Raw genomic sequence first — 16994 nt, 5'->3', positions numbered from 1 at the left:
CAACAGTGACTGAACTAGCACACAGACACACAGACACACACAACATGTATATGCACACAAACACAAAAATGTCTAATTCTCTTAATTTCTTTCCTTAGCCAAAGAAGCAGCATCACCTCCAGTCTCTGCCTCTGTCCCGCCCCACTCTGGCCAAGCTGGGGATGACAGCCAGAACACAGCTGGAACGATAGAGAGGGAGGGCAAGAAACCAGGGAAGGGAGAGAAAACAGATCAAAAAGAGTTGAAGGAAGAGAAGAAGGATTGGAATAAGGGAGGGAAGAAGGATTGGAATAAGGGAGGGAAGAAGGATTGGAATAAGGGAGGGAAGACGGATTGGAATAAGGGAGGGAAGAAGGATTATAAGGTAGAAAAAGAGTGGAGAAGTGGAAAATATGACCAGGAGAAAGAAGGAAAAGAGGAGAAAGAGTGGAAGAAGAAAGAAGACAAGAAGGGAGAATGGAAGAAAGATAAATCTAGCAGAGGGGAGGAGGGCAAACCATGGAAGGACAGAGGAAACAAGATGGAATGGAAGGAGAAGAGTGAGAAAAAAGACTGGAAGGTGGAGAAAGATTGGAAAAAGGGAAAACCTGAAAGATGGAGTGATAGCAAGGAGTGGAAAAAAGGCAAGGATGACCGGAAGGGAAAAGAGGAGAAAAATCAAAAGAAAGGAGGTTGGGTTGAGTGGAAGGGAGAGAAGAATGGGAAAGAGGACACAAATCGAAGAAAAGGAGGTTGGAATGAGGGCAGGGATGAGTGGAAGGGAGAGAAGGAGTGGAAGGGAGAGAAGAATGGAAAAGAGGAGAAAAATCTAAGAAAAGGAGGTTATAATAAGGGCAGAGATGAGTGGAAGGGAGAGAAGGAGTGGAAGAACGACAAGGATGACTATAAGGACCTTGGCAAAGGATGGAAGGAGAGAGGAGAGAAAAAGGAGTGGAAGGGAGAGAAAGATTGGACAAAGAAAGACAGAAAGAAAGACGTCAGTAAAGAGTGGAAGAGTAAGGACAACAGGAGAGAAAATGAGTGGTCTGGTGGAAATAGAAAGATGGGAGGATTGAAGGAGGAGAGAAACGGTGGGAACTGGGAAAAGGACAGAGGGAATGACAAGTACGAGAAGGACCATCACCACCACTACTCTAAGGAAGGGCAGAAAGAGAGGAGAAAGAGAGAAAAGGGCCCACCCCAAACCCACCGCAGACCCCCCCTTGAGCAACCTGACTACTGGAGTCACCAGAGAGAACGACTGCAGCACAAACCCAACCCTCAAACCCACTGCAGTTCAGTGGAGGCCTGCGCCCAGGCAGAGGGGCTGCTCCCTGTCACCATGCCGGAGTTTGAGGCCCTGCTCCTGGGTTACCTGGTCAAGGCAGAGAGGGTGGGGGTGGAGGCCTCCAAGAGGGAGGAGCTCAGTAAGCTAACCAAGGAGTTCTTCAGTGACGGAGTGTTCGTTCATGACCAGATGAGCTTCAAGGACTTTGTGGAGGATGTGGATGACATCTTAGAGGATATGGTGGAGGATGAGGAGGTAGAGGAGGAGATGGATGACTTTGAGGAAGAAGCCATGAACAGGTTTTCAGTTCCAGGGGGAGGAGAGAGGGAGAAGTGGAGGAAGGAGAGTGGGAGAGGACGGGTGTGATGGAGTGAGATGGGGAGTCAATGAACAGGTTTTCAGTTCCAGGGGGAGGAGAGAGGGAGAAGTGGAGGAAGGGGAGTGGGAGAGGACGGGTGTGATGGAGTGAGATGGGGAGTCAATGCATGTCAGGAGGAGCGGAAAGATGGAGGTGGAGGAAAATAGATGGATGTGCTGCAAGGTAGAATTTAGGAGGAGCAACACACACATACATATATATACTACCACCGTAGAGTTTGGGGTCATTTAGAAATGTCCTTGTTTTTGAAAGAAAAGCACTTTCTTTTTTGTCCATTAAAATCAAATTGATCAGAAATACAATGTAGACATTGTTAGTGTTGTACATTACTATTGTAGCTGGAAACTGCTGATTTTTAATGGAATATCTACATAGTCGTACAGAGGCCCGTTATCAGCAACCATCACGCCTGTGTTCCAATAGCACGTTGTGTTAGCTAATCCAAGTTTATCATTTTAAAAGGCTAATTGATCATGAGAAAACATTAGTGTCTAGTTTGAGAAACAGATGCTTCACAAGTCCTCAACTGGCAGCTTCATTAAATAGTACCCGCAAAACACCAGTCTCAACTTCAACAGTGAAGGGGCGATTCCGGGATGTTACCCTTCTAGGCAGAGTTGCAAAGAAAAAGCCATATCTCAGACTGGCCAATAAAAATAAAAGATTAAGATGGGCAAAAGAACACAGACATTGGACAAAGGAACTCTACCTAGAAGGCCAGCATCCCGGAGTCGCCTCTTCACTGTTGACGTTGAGACTGGTGTTTTGCGGGTACTATTTAATGAAGCTGCCAGTTGAGGACTTGTGAGGCGTCTGTTTCTCAAACTAGACACTCCAATGTACTTGTCCTCTTGCTCAGTTGTGCACCGGGGCCTCCCACTCCTCTTTCTATTCTGGTTAGAGCCAGTTTGTGCTGTTCTGTGAAGGGAGCAGTACACAGCGTGGTACGAGATCTTCAGATTCTTGGCAATTTCTCGCATTGATTAGCCTTCAATTCTCAGAACAAGAATAGACTGACGAGTTTCAGAAGAAAGGTTTTTGTTTCTGGCCATTTTGAGCCTGTAATCGAACCCACAAATGCTGATGCTCCAGATTCTCAACTAGTCTAAAAAAGGCCAGTTTTATTGCTTCTTTAATCAGTACAACAGTTTTCAACTGTGCTAACATAATTGCAAAAGGGTTTTCTAATGATTAATTAGCCTTTTAAAATTGAATTAGCTAACACATGAGTGATGGAACACAGGAGTGATGGTTGCTGATAATGGGCCTCTGTACGCCTTTGTAGATATTCCATTAAAAATCAGCCGTTTCCATCTACAGTAGTCATTTAGAACATTAACAATGTCTACACTGTATTTCTAATCAATTTGATATTTTAATGGACAAGAAATTAGCTTTTCTTTCAAAAACAAGGACATTTCTAAGTGACCCCAAACTTTTGAACGGATATACAGTGGGGCAAAAAAAGTATTTAGTCAGCCACCAATTGTGCAAGTTCTCCCACTTAAAAAGATGAGAGGCGCCTGTAATTTTCATCATAGGTACACTTCAACTATGACAGACAAAATGAGAAAAAAAATCCAGAAAATCACATTGTAGGATTTTTAATGAATTTATTTGCAAATTATGGTGAAAAATAAGTAAGAAAATAACCCTAAACCCCCTAGAAATAGTATTTGACCTTGGGGACTAACAAAATGTCCCCAGTTCGGTCCAATTTGTTTGTTTACTATTCTTGTGGGGACTTCTGATCCCCACAAATATAGTGAAACACATCCAAACACACACGCACACACACTATCTATTAATGTCTTTAATCTTATGCTATTTTCCACTGTAGATTACACTATGCATCGTGCACTGCCAAGTTAACCCTTTCACTGGCCGCGTGTAGTGTTGGTAGCTCTCATTCATGTCAATAATTTCTGTTAACTTATTTATTAATAACTTCATTTTTGTTTGTGAGACGTGGTCTTTAAAAGTCATTAAAGGATAGATTTACAAAGTGACTGAAGTACTGAGGAGGAGGAGTGAATGTAACGTGATGCAGGTCTTTATTTTCATGTCAATGTTCAACAGGTTGTAAATAGTGCACTAAAACACCACACACTTACAAAACATTTGAATGATATATTACATTTAAAATAAAATAGAGGATTTTAGAAATGTCAAAAGGCACATTAACTTGCTTTGGAGACAATGTAATATGTTGACCATGCATCCATCCTTTTGGATAAAGAGGGAATGTATTGAAAACACTACAACCTCTTTACTTTTGGTTATGTTGCAACAGTTCTTATGAAGCAAAATGCTCATGGCACTTAAGATAAGGATTGTCTTCAGGAAAGAAACCAGTTGGATGTTGTGGTTCAACTTGACTTTACAGTCCTGTATTTACCAGTTATTTACTTACATAGTAGAATGATCATTACATCAGAATAACCACCTAATAACTTTTGTATTATTTTTTAAAATATTAATTGTAAAAGTTTCTAATTCTGTTGAATTATTTGAGATAAGTACCAAAAGGTATGGCTTGTTACCATAGTTTTATAGTAAATACCTGGTAGATACCAGATGAAGCAGGGCTGTAAAATAAAGTCTTACTGATGCCCTATGTTTACATGATGGTAACTGTGTAAAACTGATGATTGACAAGCCCATATCCACTCATTAAAACATTGATTGAATGGACATTCAAGTTGAACCAGGTGGGCTTACAGCGGCATCTTTGAAAACTCCTTTGTGTGCTTTAAATGTGCAAATGTAATATGGTACGATTGTGATAAAAGCAACCTAATAAATGAAGCTTTGACCTTCTGAAGAACAGTTGTCGTGTTGTTGTGTCCAAAATGTCATCTTCATGCCAACTGATGTGAGAATGAAAAGGATTGCTGTTCTGTCCGTTACAGGTCTGTTCTGTCCGTTACAGGTCTGTTCTGTCCGTTACAGGTCTGTTCTGTCCGTTACAGGTCTGTTCTGTCCGTTACAGGTCTGTTCTGTCCGTTACAGGTCTGTTATGTCCGTTACAGGTCTGTTCTGTCCGTTACAGGTCTGTTCTGTCCGTTACAGGTCTGTTCTGTCCGTTACAGGTCTGTTATGTCCGTTACAGGTCTGTTATGTCCGTTACAGGTCTGTTATGTCCGTTACAGGTCTGTTATGTCCGTTACAGGTCTGTTCTGTCCGTTACAGGTCTGTTATGTCCGTTACAGGTCTGTTATGTCCGTTACAGGTCTGTTCTGTCCGTTACAGGTCTGCTCTGTCCGTTACAGGTCTGTTCTGTCCGTTACAGGTCTGCTCTGTCCGTTACAGGTCTGTTCTGTCCGTTACAGGTCTGTTCTGTCCGTTACAGGTCTGCTCTGTCCGTTACAGGTCTGCTCTGTCCGTTACAGGTCTGCTCTGTCCGTTACAGGTCTGCTCTGTCCGTTACAGGTCTGTTATGTCCGTTACAGGTCTGTTATGTCCGTTACAGGTCTGTTCTGTCCGTTACAGGTCTGGTAATTCACTTTTAGCACTTCACAGCAACAGTGAACCTCTATCTGACTATTTTAAACCTGCACAACAACTTTTGCAGTAAAGACATTGTTTTCACTTCCCTTTTCTCAAGACATATTTAAAGGTTGTTCTCTAGTATTCTGCAGAAGTACAGATCTCTCCCTCCATAGAAGCACAGCAGTCTGGCAAAAGAAGACATCGTTTTTAAACACGGAACACTGAGGTGAGCAGTCCTATTTCACTTTTGACTGTCCTATTCTTCACTTGTAAAGTCCATTTTAGTTTCCTATCAGCTGGTATGTACTTGGTATTTATTGATTGTTAATTAGGTGTTTGTTATAAGGATCATGTAATTACTGTATGCCATGTAGTTCTAATAAAAAGTGTGCTGTAACATAAATGTTCTGTGTTTCATTTAGGTCTAACACCAAGAATGACATTTGTGTTTTGGGTGTGGAGGCCCAGTGTGAGTGTGCTGCTGCTCTTGTGTGTGTGTGACGGAGCAGAGGGGGTGATCAGGCGTCACTGTGACTGCTATGAGGAGGATATGTATGTACAGAAAGACATCGGAGGGTTCATACAGTGTTCCCTTAAGCCTGGCCTGGGACCCTATGCTGAGTGCACAGAGATCACTGACCTCAGGTAGGTTACATACAACCAGGACAATAGAACAGAGATCACTGACCTCAGGTAGGTTACATACAACCAGGACAATAGAACAGAGATCACTGACCTCAGGTAGGTTACATACAACCAGGACAATAGAACAGAGATCACTGACCTCAGGTAGGTTACATACAACCAGGACAATAGAACAGAGATCACTGACCTCAGGTAGGTTACATACAACCAGGACAATAGAACAGAGATCACTGACCTCAGGTAGGTTACATACAACCAGGACAATAGAACAGAGATAAGCACTACACAATATTACATCCTCATACAGTCTACAGTTTGTAGTCGGATATGCTCTGTGGGCAAACAGACAGGGGGAGACCTGTCTTGAAAAAGCCCGTGTGTGTGTGTATATATATATATATAATTAGTACAAGTCAAAGTTTGGACACACCTTCTCATTCAAGTGGTTTTCTTTGTTTTTAAAATTTTCTACATTGTGGAATTATAATGAAGACATCCAAACTATGAAATAACACATATGGAATCATGCAGTAACCAAAAAAGTGTTAAACAAATCCAAATACATGTTATATTTAAGATTCTTCAAAGTAGCCACCGTTTGACTTGATGACAGCTTTGCACACTCTTTGCGTTCTCTCAACCAGCTTCATGAGGTAGTCACCTGGAATGCATTTCAATTAACAGGTGTGCCTTGTTAAAAGTTAATTTGCGGAATTTCTTTCCTTAATGCGTTTGAGCCAATCAATTGTGGGGATGGTATACAGAAGATAGCCCATATTATAGTAAGAACAGCTCAAATAAGCAAAGAGAAATGACAGTCCTTCATTACTTTAAGAGATGAAGGTCAGTCAATCCAGAAAATTTCAAGAGTTTTGAAAGTTTCTTCAAGTGCAGTCGCAAAAACCATCAAGCGCTATGAGGAAACTGACTCTCATGAGGACCGCCACAGGTAAGGAAGACCCAGAGTTTCCTCTGCTGCGGAGGATAAGTTCATTAGAGTTACCAGCCTCAGAAATATAACTTCACGGAGTTCAAGTAGCAGACTCATCTCAACATCAACTGTTCAGAGGAAACTGTGTGAATCAGGCTTGCTGCAAAGAAACCACTACTAAAGGACACCAATAATAAGAAGAGACTTGCTTGGGCCAAGAAACACGAGCAATGGACATTCGACCGGCGGAAATCTGTCCTTTGGTCTGATGAGTCTAAATTTGAGATTTTTGGTTCCAACCGCCGTGTCTTTGTGAGACGCAGAGTAGGTGAACGGATGATCTCCACATGTGTTGTTCCCACCGTGAAGCATGGAGGAGGAGGAGGTGTGGGGGTGCTTTGATGGTGACACTGTCGGTGATTTATTTAGAATTTAAGGCACACTTAACCAGCATGGCTACCACAGCATTCTGCAGCGATACACCATCCCATCTGGTTTGCGCTTAGTGGTACTATCATTTGTTTTTCAACAGGACAATGACTCAACACACCTCCAGGCTGTGTAAGGGCTATTTGACCAAGAAGGAGATTGCTGACTCAGATGACCTGGCCTCCACAATCACCTGACCTCAACCCAATTGAGATTGTTTGGGATGAGTTGGACCGCAGAGTGAAGAAAAAGCAGCCAACCTGTGTTCAGCATATGTGGGAACTCCTTCAATACTGTTGGAAAAGCATTCCAGGTAAAGCTGGTTGAGAGAATGCCAAGAGTGTGCAAATCTGTCATCAAGGCAAAGGGTGGCTACTTTGAAGAATCTCAAATATAAAATATATTTTGATTTTGTTTAACACTTTTCTTTTGGTTACGACATGATTCCATATGTGTTATTTCATAGTTTTGATATCTTCACTATTATTCTACAATTGTAACGTCTGTTTCCAACTCACACTCTCAAACACGTAGATCCCCTGAACGCAGCTCACTTTCCAGCCCACTTTCCAGCTCACACTCTCAAACACGTAGATCCCCTGAACGCAGCTCACTCTCCAGATCCCAATCATCTGAACTCTGATCACCTGTTCACACACCTGTATGTCATTTACACACACTATTTAGTTCAGTTCTTTGCACCCCATCATTGTGAGGTATTGTTTGTTTTGATACACATTTCTATTCGGGGCTCTGGTGTTTTCCGTATTAGTCCTCCGGTGTACCATAGTTTTGGCCATCCTCACTAACGACGCCTTTTAGCCTATTCCCTGCTTGTACTGTACGCCTGATCTCCCGCACTACGTCATTAGCCTTCTCCATGCCTGTACTGTTGCCTTTTTGGACCCCCTGTGTATGACCTTCTGCCTGCCCCTGGACCCAGCTACCTGCCTCCTCCTGCGGTCCTTTACAAATAAACACCTGCTGCGCCCTGCGCTTGAAACCAGCTCTCTGTCTCCCATTGTGTTCATTACAACAATTAAGAAAATAGTAAAAATAAAGAAAAACCCTTGAATGAGTAGGTGTGTTCAAACTTTAGACTGGTACTGTGTGTGTATGTGTATATATAATATAAAGAATCAATCACTAATCTTATCTTTCGTTATCTCAGGTCTGGGCTGGAGGAGGTATTTCCTGATGTGCGTTCTCTTTGTATCCTTCACTCCGCCTCCTCCCTGCCTGCAGACTCCTTCTCTCACATTCCCCTCCTGGAGCACCTCTATTTGGATGGCTCACACCTGGCAAAGGTACACTTGTGTGTGTGCACACGTGTATAGCTGTTATGCATTGATTCAGCCCATATTTTTAATCCTAGATGTGTGTGTGTCCCTTTTTTCACAGGTGACCTCAGGGGCCTTCGCTGGTCTTCCCAAACTAAGGTTCCTTCACATCCTCGTCTCCTCCTCCTGGGGCGGAGTGAACGTCACTCTGGAGCCAGGGGTGTTCCAGGGCCTGTCTAGCCTGGAGGAGCTCACCCTGGCTGGGATGAGTCTGGCCCTGTCCCCCCCTGCTCTGCTGGATCCCCTGGTACAGGTGAGGAGCCTGAGGGTGGAGCGGGCTGGAGTGAGAGACCTGGGGGAACTGTTCTGTCTCCTCTCCCCTGGGATGGAGAAACTAGAGACCCTGGAGCTGCCCGACAGCATGGTCAGCTCCATCCAGAACGGAGGCTGCTCTGGATCCAATCCGTGGCCCACGGTGCTCCTGTCCAGGATCCGGATCCTGGATCTGAGTGGAAACCCGGTGCGGAGGGTAGAGCCGAAGTCTCTGTCTGTGTTCCAGAACCTGTCCAGTCTCTCCCTGTCTATGGTGGATGTCTGGGTGGGCCAGCTGTGGGGGTCTGGCATGGGGAGGGTTAACAAGCTCTACCTGTCCAGTTACACCTTGAGACAGTTCACTCCCAGCCTGTCTGACCTGTGTACTCTTGTAGTAAAACATGGAGTGGAGTCCTTGGATCTGCACATGGCCCTGATCACAGCCTTCACTGCAGAGGTCATGAAGAGGTGAGTCGATTTAGAATGGTCTAGTCCCCTCAAACTCAACTCTGGACCTCAAAGCCAGTACCACTGCATTTTATTCATTGTTCCCCTCTAATCAGGAACTGATTTAGAACTGGGACACCAGGTGTGTGTAATTAATGATCAGGTAGAACAGAAAGCAGCAGGCTCAGGCTCTGGTATGGCAACTGCTCGGCCTCCAACCGCAAGGCATTACAGAGGGTAGTGCGTACGGCCCAGTACCTCACTGGGGCTAAGCTTCCTGCCATCCAGGACCTCTATACTAGAGGAATGCCTTAAACATTGTCAAAGACTCCATCCACCCTAGTCATAGACTGTTCTCTCTGCTACCACACGGCAAGCGGTACCGGAGCGCCAAGTCTCGGTCCAAGAGGCTTCTAAACAGCTTCTACCCCCAAGCCATAAGTCTCCTGAACATCTAATCAAATGGCTACCCAGACTATTTGCATTGCCCCCCTTTTTATGCCGCTGCTACTCTCTGTTATTATTTAAGCATAGTCACTTTAATAACTCTACCTACATGTACATGTTACCTCAATTACCTCGACTAACCGGTGCCCCCGCACATTGACTCTGTACCGGTACCCCCCTGTATATAGTCTCGCTATTGTTATTTTACTGCTGTCTTTAATTACTTGTTACTTTAATTTCTGATTCGTATTTTTTTTTTTCTACTGTATTGTTGGTTAGGGGCTTGTGTGTAAACATTTCACTGTAAGGTCTACACCTGTTATATTCGCCGCATGTGACTAATACAATTTGATTTGAAAGCGACTTACAGTCATGCGTTCATACATTTTACGTATGGGTGTTCCCAGGAATGGAATCCACTATCCTGCCGTTACTAGTGCCATGCTCTACCTACTGAGCTACAGGACTCCTATTGATCTTTTGAATGTGAAAATGAATTGCCATGACTATGAACAACAAATGATCACAGGAACAGATCTGTCAACCAGGCTAATGTTGTAATATGCTAACCCTGACTCTGTAGGTGTGGTCCTGGTCTGAGGCAGCTGTCTGTGACTTCTGAGGATCTGTCTGGTATGGACCTGGGGTTCTGGACTGGTACCGGTCAGTTACAGGGTCTGATGATGGTCCTGACCAAGCTGACCAACGCCTCGTTCTGCTCTGCAGGGGGAGGGAGGGTGTGGAACCTCACCTCTCTCATTCTCCATGACAACCACCTCACTGAGATCACCACTGATCAGGTCAGTATGTGTCACTTCTGTTTAATGTCTATACCTCAACTAACTGAGATGCAATAACTTTGCTGACAAATGTATTTGACTTGAGATATTTGTATGATGCTATATAAAATCAGTATGGCGATGAGTATGATGTTTGTCATGATCATTCTCAGTTCTCCTGTATGCCCCTGCTGGAGCGTTTGGATCTGAGTAGGAACCATATCTCCTCCCTGGCCCACCGGGCTCTCCAGGGGATGCCGCTCCTCCGCGTCCTCGACCTCACCCACAACAAAATCTCCCTGCTGGGAGAAGACGACTTTGAGGGCCTGCCTGCTCTAGAGGTCAGATCAGGATATTTGTGTTGATGTAGTAACTGCTATATGTTTGGAGGGGAAACAGATTTTGGTAATCAATTATTGATGATGTGACTGTAGGTTCTCCTCCTGGAAGGGAACAAGATCTCGGGGGGCATCGCTCATGGGGTGTTCCGTAGACAGCATCGACTCCAAGACCTCAGCCTGGGAGAGATAGACATTATCTACCAGCTCTACCTCAACATGCTGTTCCTGGGCTTCCCCACCAAGCTCCAGCACCTCCTCATCGACACAGGCCCAGGAACCTACCTCACCGTAGGCCATGTTCCCGCTCCTGAGTTCCCCATCGTCCTGGAACTCAGAGGGAAGATGATCCAGTCCTCTGACTGTGACAACAACATGTTCCCCATGGTCCGAGAGCTGAAGGTGGGCCAGGATGAGGAGTTACTCTGTGTTGTATCTCAATGTGATGTCTAGCAGTAATCTTCAACCATGGTCCTGGCGGAAGTAAAGGTGTGCATGCTATTGCTCCATCCTCCAGTACTAACACACTTCCCACTGGGCAAAAACTAATTGAATCAATGTTCTTTCCACATCATTTCAAGCAACAACAATGTATCTGTAATGACGATGAATCAAAGTGGAAAACTGATTGGATTTGCAAAAAGTCATCAACCTAAGAACATTTAGTATTTTCTTCACCAAACTTTAAATCTAATCACATGGTGACATTTGTTGTTGATTTCATGTTCAATTCACATTAGTTGACAAGTCAACCAAATGATGTCTGTGCCCAGTGGGTTGGTTCACCTGATCAACTTATATCAAGCTGTGGTTCCACAGGACCAGGATTGAAGAACACTGCTTTATAGCTAAGCAGCAGATCTTGTTCAGGAAAATGTATCATACTGGTAGCTAGTCAGATAAGTTTCTGCTACTGCCAATTCATGTTATTGTCATGCCCCAACAACGTTGTGCTGAAGGACTTGGCTGCAGCAGACACTGACCTGGCTAGCTACCAGTCATTTTCCTGTAATCTTAGTAATACAAATATTCTGAAAATAGGTGGGCGAGGGAACAACATTTGGCTGCAGAAACCTTTTCCTGGCCCCCTACTTCCTCAACCTGGAGTCGTTTGAGTTCTCAGCCAACCCTGAGAAGTTTGCCACCCCCTACACCACCATCAACCAGCTACGAAAGCTGAAGAGGCTCAAACTGACCAATCTCAACTTCTCCAACCACACAGACCCCAGTGTTACCTTCAGGAACCTGACAGAGCTCAGGAGCCTAGTGCTGATCAACTGTCGACTCAACTTCCTCACCAGGGTACTAACTAGCTATTGGTCCATCAATCGAATCCTTCATTGATTGATCGTTTTTCCAACCGCTTTTAGTTCCATGCCTACTGATAATGACCCTGGTGTCTCTACCTTCACATTGAGAGTCCTTCTAGTGATTAGATCCTTCTAGTGATGGCATCATGTGTTACTGCCAATGCTGTCTTCCACATTACTGTATCTCTCGCTCTCGCTCTCAATTCACTTAAATTCAAAGGGCTTTTTTGGCATGGGAAACATATGTTTACATTGCCAAAGCAAGTGAAATAGATAATAAACAGTAAAAAATTAACAGTAAACATTACACAACATTTCAAAGAAATAGAGACATTTCAAATGTCATATTATGGCTATATACAGTGTTATAACGATGTGCAAATAGTTAAAGAACAAAAGGGAAAATAAATAAACATAAATATGGGTTGTACAACCCCTTTTCTTGTGGAAACAGTTCACAAATCTTGCTGCTGTGATGGCACACTGGGCAGTGTCTCCTCTTGAGAACCAGGTCTGCCTATGGCGACTTCTCAATAGCAAGGCTATACTCACTGAGTCTGTACATAGTCAAAGCTTTCCTTAATTTTGGTTGAGTCACAGTGGTCAGGTATTCTGCCACTGTGTACAGTCTGTTTAGGGCCAAATAGCATTCCAGTGTTTTGGTAAATTCTTTCCAATGTGTCAAGTAATTATCTTTTTGTTTTCTCATGATTTGGTTGTGTCTAATTGTGTTGCTGTCCTGGTGCTCTGTGGGGTCTGTTTGTGAACAGAGCCCCAGGACCAGCTTGCTTAGAGGTCTCTTCTCTGGGTTAATTTCTCTGTAGGTGATGGCTTTGTTATGGAAGGTTTGGGAATCACTTCCTTTTAGGTTGTTGTGGAATTTAATATCTCTTTTCTGGATTTTGATCATTAGCGGGTATCGGCCTAATTCTGCTCTGCATGCATTATTTGATGTTTTACGTTGTACACACAGGATGTTTTTGCAGAATTCTGCATGCAGAGTCTCAATTTGGTGTTTGTCCCATTTTGTGAATTCTTAGTTGGTGAGCGGACCCCAGACTTCACAACCATAAAGGGCAATGGGCTCTATAACTGATTCAAGTATTTTAAAGCCAATTCATAATTGGGATGTCGAATTTTATATTCCTTTTGATGGCGTTTCTTGCCTTGTCTCTCACATCGTTCAGAGCTTTGTGGAAGTTACCTGTGGTGCTGATGTTTAGGCCGAGGTAGGTATAGTTTTTTTTGTGTGCTCTAGGGCAACAGTGTCTAGATGGAATTTGTATTTGTGGTCCTGGCAACTGGACCTTTTTTGGAACACCATTATTTTGGTCTTACTGAGATTTACTGTCAGGGCCCAGGTCTGACAGAATCTGTGCAGAAGATCTATAGGTGCTGCTGTAGGCCCTCCTTGGTTGGGGACAAAAGCACCAGATCATCAGCAAACAGTAAAAATTTGACTTCAGATCTCTCTCTTTCTCATTACTGTATCTCTATCTCCCTCTGTCTTTCTCTCCCTCCCTCACATTGTCATTACTGTATCTCCCTCTCTCTCCTTCTCATTATTGTGACTATCTCTTTCTTTCACCCCCTCTATCTCTCCCTCTTTCTTTCCCTCCCTCCCTCCCTCCCTCCCTCCAGTCCATGTTTACAGACCTGGTGTCTCTACGTGTGTTGAGGCTGTACAGTGAGAGCCCTCTGATCCTGTTGGAGGGGGTCTTCATTCCCCTGCTGTCTCTCTCCACGCTGGTCTTTGACCAGGTCGACTTCCGCTGTGACTGTTCCAACGGCTGGCTTCTGGACTGGGCCGACAACTCTCGTAAAACACAGGTAGAACAAGTCAGGTCCAACTAAGCTCGGATCTGCTGATAACATATAGATTATTTTTGATCAATAACAGGTAACAGGTTTTTACTAGGGATCGTGTATTTGTTTGATGATTTCTGGTCTTTAACGGGTGCTCTGAACAACAAATTATATTGATTAGAATCTTTCAACAACAGACAATTTATAGATTTTTGATAATTGACTTTAAGAGGTGGTGTTGACTAGGGTTGATACAGTATATTGATTACAGATGATTAATGATTGATTGGTTATGGATTCAGGTGGTGCTCCTGCAGCGACAGCAGTGCATTTGGCACTACCAGCGACTCAACTTCCTGTCCACCATGGAGCGCCTCTGCCAGACCGAAGACGACTTCCTGTCATACGTCTCCACAATGGCCGCTGTGTGCACCCTACTGTGCTTGGCGCTAGGATACCGCTTCCTCCGCTGGCCCTGTGTCGTTCTATTCTTTCGTCTGAGAGGATGGGTGGAGCGACGTGTGGGGAAGAGGTGGTGGAGGAAGAGGAGGATGGGGGTACAGTGGGAGGAGCTGATGGAGGGAGAGGAGAAGGAGGAAGAGGTGAGGTATGATGCGTTTGTGTCGTTCAGCAGTCGTGATGAGGCGTGGGTACTGGGAGAGATGGCCCCGATGCTAGAGGAGGAGGGGGAGCCACGACTACGACTATGTCTGCACCACCGAGACTTTGAGGTGTGTGTGTGTGCGCACGTGCTTCGACATGCAAGTGTGTGAGAATGGAGAATATGGTGCTATAATGGTACAACCACAAATACATTAGATTAGATTGATAAACAGCACCCAGCCTGTTGTGTCCTGTCTTGTCCCAGGTAGGGAAGGGCATCGTGGATAACATCGCTGAGAACATCTACTGCAGCAGGAGGACGGTGTGTGTGTTGACCAGACGCTACCTGAGGAGTGACTGGTGTGGCCTGGAGATGAGAGTGGCTACACACCGCCTGTTGTCTGAGCACAGCCACAGACTCATCCTCATCTTCCTAGAACCCATCTCCCCCTTCGAGCTGTCCGCCTTCCACAGGTAACACACACCAACTCATCTCCTGAATGGACTGAACTTAGAATGGAATACATTGTATATGAACAGTAACGATATGAACAGAAATTATATGAACAGTAATGATATGAACAGTAACGATATGAACAGTAGTGATATGAACAGTAGTGATATGATGTACTGGGTGTTTGTGTTGCAGGCTGGCTAAGCTGGCCAGAACCCGGACCTACCTGGACTGGCCCCAGGATGAGGACGAGAGGGTAACGTTCTGGGAGCGTTTACGACGAAACATCGCAGAGCGAGACGCAGACGAACTGGTGAGAGAAGGGGTCAGATCAGACATTGCACCATTTGTCCTGCTGTTCTCATGAAAGTAATCTATTTCTATCTGAAGTGTAACCACTCCACTGTAATGAGTAACTTTGTAACTCAGTTACACAGAAGGTCAACCTGACCCTAGTACTGTTACAGTATATAACATACTGTATGTGTTTTCAAATGTCCTTTCATTCTACGTTCATTTTGCAGCATGATCCTCCGGAAGCATCCTGAAGTCATCTGCATGTTCCCCGCGATGTTCTACATTCTACGTTTAGAGAGATAGTGTTAGCTACTGATCTCAGATAAGGGTTACATCAAGGGACTCCTTTCTGGACTTTTTTTTGCATAATATTTTGACATTGATTTCTTTGCCTTCCATTTATCAGACACTCTTATCCAGAGCGACTTACAGGGTTATGTGCCTTGCTCAAGGGCACGTTGGCATATGTTTCACTTAGTCGGCTCTGGGATTCGAACCAGTAACCTTTCGGTTACTGGCCCAATGCTCTTAAACGCTAGGCTACCTTTCCTTCGTCTCCATTCTTTCATTCACTGATTGTTCAATTAACTGTTCTTGGATCTGTGCTGTGTGTATTTGAACACAAAGACAACATTAATATGCTAAACATTCTCCCATGGAAACAACACATTTCAATTGGTTAGATATTGTTTCCAGTATATGACCATTTGTTTTAATACATGCTGCACTCTGTAACTCATTGATGCAGTGTGATTTTACAGTAGCTTTATAGTGCAACACTCCTCCCATATAAAGCAGAGACCCACATAGTATAGCTGCTGTCTCAGCTATACTGACTAAAATGTGTGTGTGTGTGCATGCTTGCAAGAGTCCTTGTCTGTGTGTGTGTTTGAAAGTGGTGTATGCCCTCTCCTCAGTAAGTACCAGTGCCTGTTCGTTCTAACCCTCTGCAGCAGAAGGACAGTGTGTCTTGTCATCACGAGACATCCATTGCTACAGGCTGAGAGATGAGGGTTAATAAGCCATTCTGGTCTGTGTGATAGCTGCTGACTAATCATGCTGATGATGCATTTCTACAGCTTTGCATGAATAAATGGGGGACGTGTCGTTTTAAGATTTGGAATAGTCTAAACCTTCAGACAAAGCCCTGTGTGTGTGTTTCATTTTCAAATACAAAAGATAATAGAGTAGTGTTGGACAAATGTTTTTGTAGTTATATCCTCATCGCTCTGTTTGCTCAATTATTAAACTGACATTCAACTGCAATGGAATTAAACTGTGCATTTCCTGTGAGTGTGTGAGCATGAATGTATACGTGCATGATGTCACATCAAACCCCTCACTCAGTGGAGTTGGATTCAGACTCTGTGTCTCATTAGTTGTGATGTTAATGTCAGAATTTGTTTGACTAGGAGAGAAGATGCCACTCATGCCAGAGGGTGGGAATAATTTGCTTCCCTTTGACTCTGGTCAGAATGAGAGACTCACGTAACTACACTCACAGTAAATCTGACTTTATAACACTGATGTTAGATTTGAGTCAAGACAGACTCATATCAATAGAATATTCTAAATGCAAGCCAAAGGGCGAAACATGCAATACACAATCCCTCATTTCTGCTGATGATGAAGTTGATTTGTCCCGCCCAAAGCGAAGTAAACCAGAAGAGCTGTTCTGAGAGGTTTTAGCATAAGCATAGCGACTTTTACATTCATATGGCAGCCAGACAGGAAACCTGAGTGTTGCATCAGCTGATATTGCATCAATGAGATCCTCA

The 16994-nt window shown here is 44.1% G+C and overlaps 2 protein-coding genes across 3 annotated transcripts in view; both read left to right on the top strand.

Moving 5' to 3' along the window:
• Positions 1-1912, top strand: part of LOC120048815 (pre-B-cell leukemia transcription factor-interacting protein 1-like) — a 28995-nt gene extending 27083 nt beyond the window's left edge. For both annotated transcript variants that reach the window (XM_038995057.1, XM_038995056.1), the window contains one exon: positions 99-1912. In XM_038995057.1, coding sequence (XP_038850985.1) covers positions 99-1633 — 1535 coding nt within the window. In that variant the 3' untranslated portion in view covers positions 1634-1912. The remainder of the gene's footprint in view (positions 1-98) is intronic.
• Positions 1913-5568: 3656 nt separating this feature from the next.
• LOC120048814 (toll-like receptor 12) lies at positions 5569-15533 on the top strand. Its single transcript, XM_038995055.1, has 12 exons — positions 5569-5783; positions 8315-8450; positions 8545-9203; positions 10213-10429; positions 10582-10749; positions 10843-11148; positions 11788-12048; positions 13698-13886; positions 14165-14593; positions 14731-14939; positions 15115-15232; positions 15444-15533. Exons 1-12 carry the CDS (start codon positions 5575-5577, stop codon positions 15465-15467), a joined length of 2925 nt encoding a protein of 974 aa, XP_038850983.1. The 5' UTR covers positions 5569-5574; the 3' UTR covers positions 15468-15533.
• The last annotated feature ends 1461 nt before the right edge of the window (positions 15534-16994 follow it).

This window comes from Salvelinus namaycush, chromosome 5 (genome assembly GCF_016432855.1).
Source record: "Salvelinus namaycush isolate Seneca chromosome 5, SaNama_1.0, whole genome shotgun sequence".
In the NCBI taxonomy this organism is placed as follows: domain Eukaryota; kingdom Metazoa; phylum Chordata; class Actinopteri; order Salmoniformes; family Salmonidae; genus Salvelinus; species Salvelinus namaycush.
The sequence above is the reverse complement of the archived record's forward strand: the minus strand, read 5'-3'. Positions and strand labels throughout refer to the sequence as shown.

Bases quoted from the DNA above. Each gene is read 5' to 3' on its own strand.
- LOC120048814 (XM_038995055.1), top strand. From the start codon at position 5,575: ATGACATTTGTGTTTTGGGTGTGGAGGCCCAGTGTGAGTGTGCTGCTG. The intron at 12,049-13,697 runs GTACTAACTAGC...CCCTCCCTCCAG, and splicing joins GACTCAACTTCCTCACCAGG to TCCATGTTTACAGACCTGGT. The intron at 15,233-15,443 runs GTGAGAGAAGGG...TTCATTTTGCAG, and splicing joins AGCGAGACGCAGACGAACTG to CATGATCCTCCGGAAGCATC.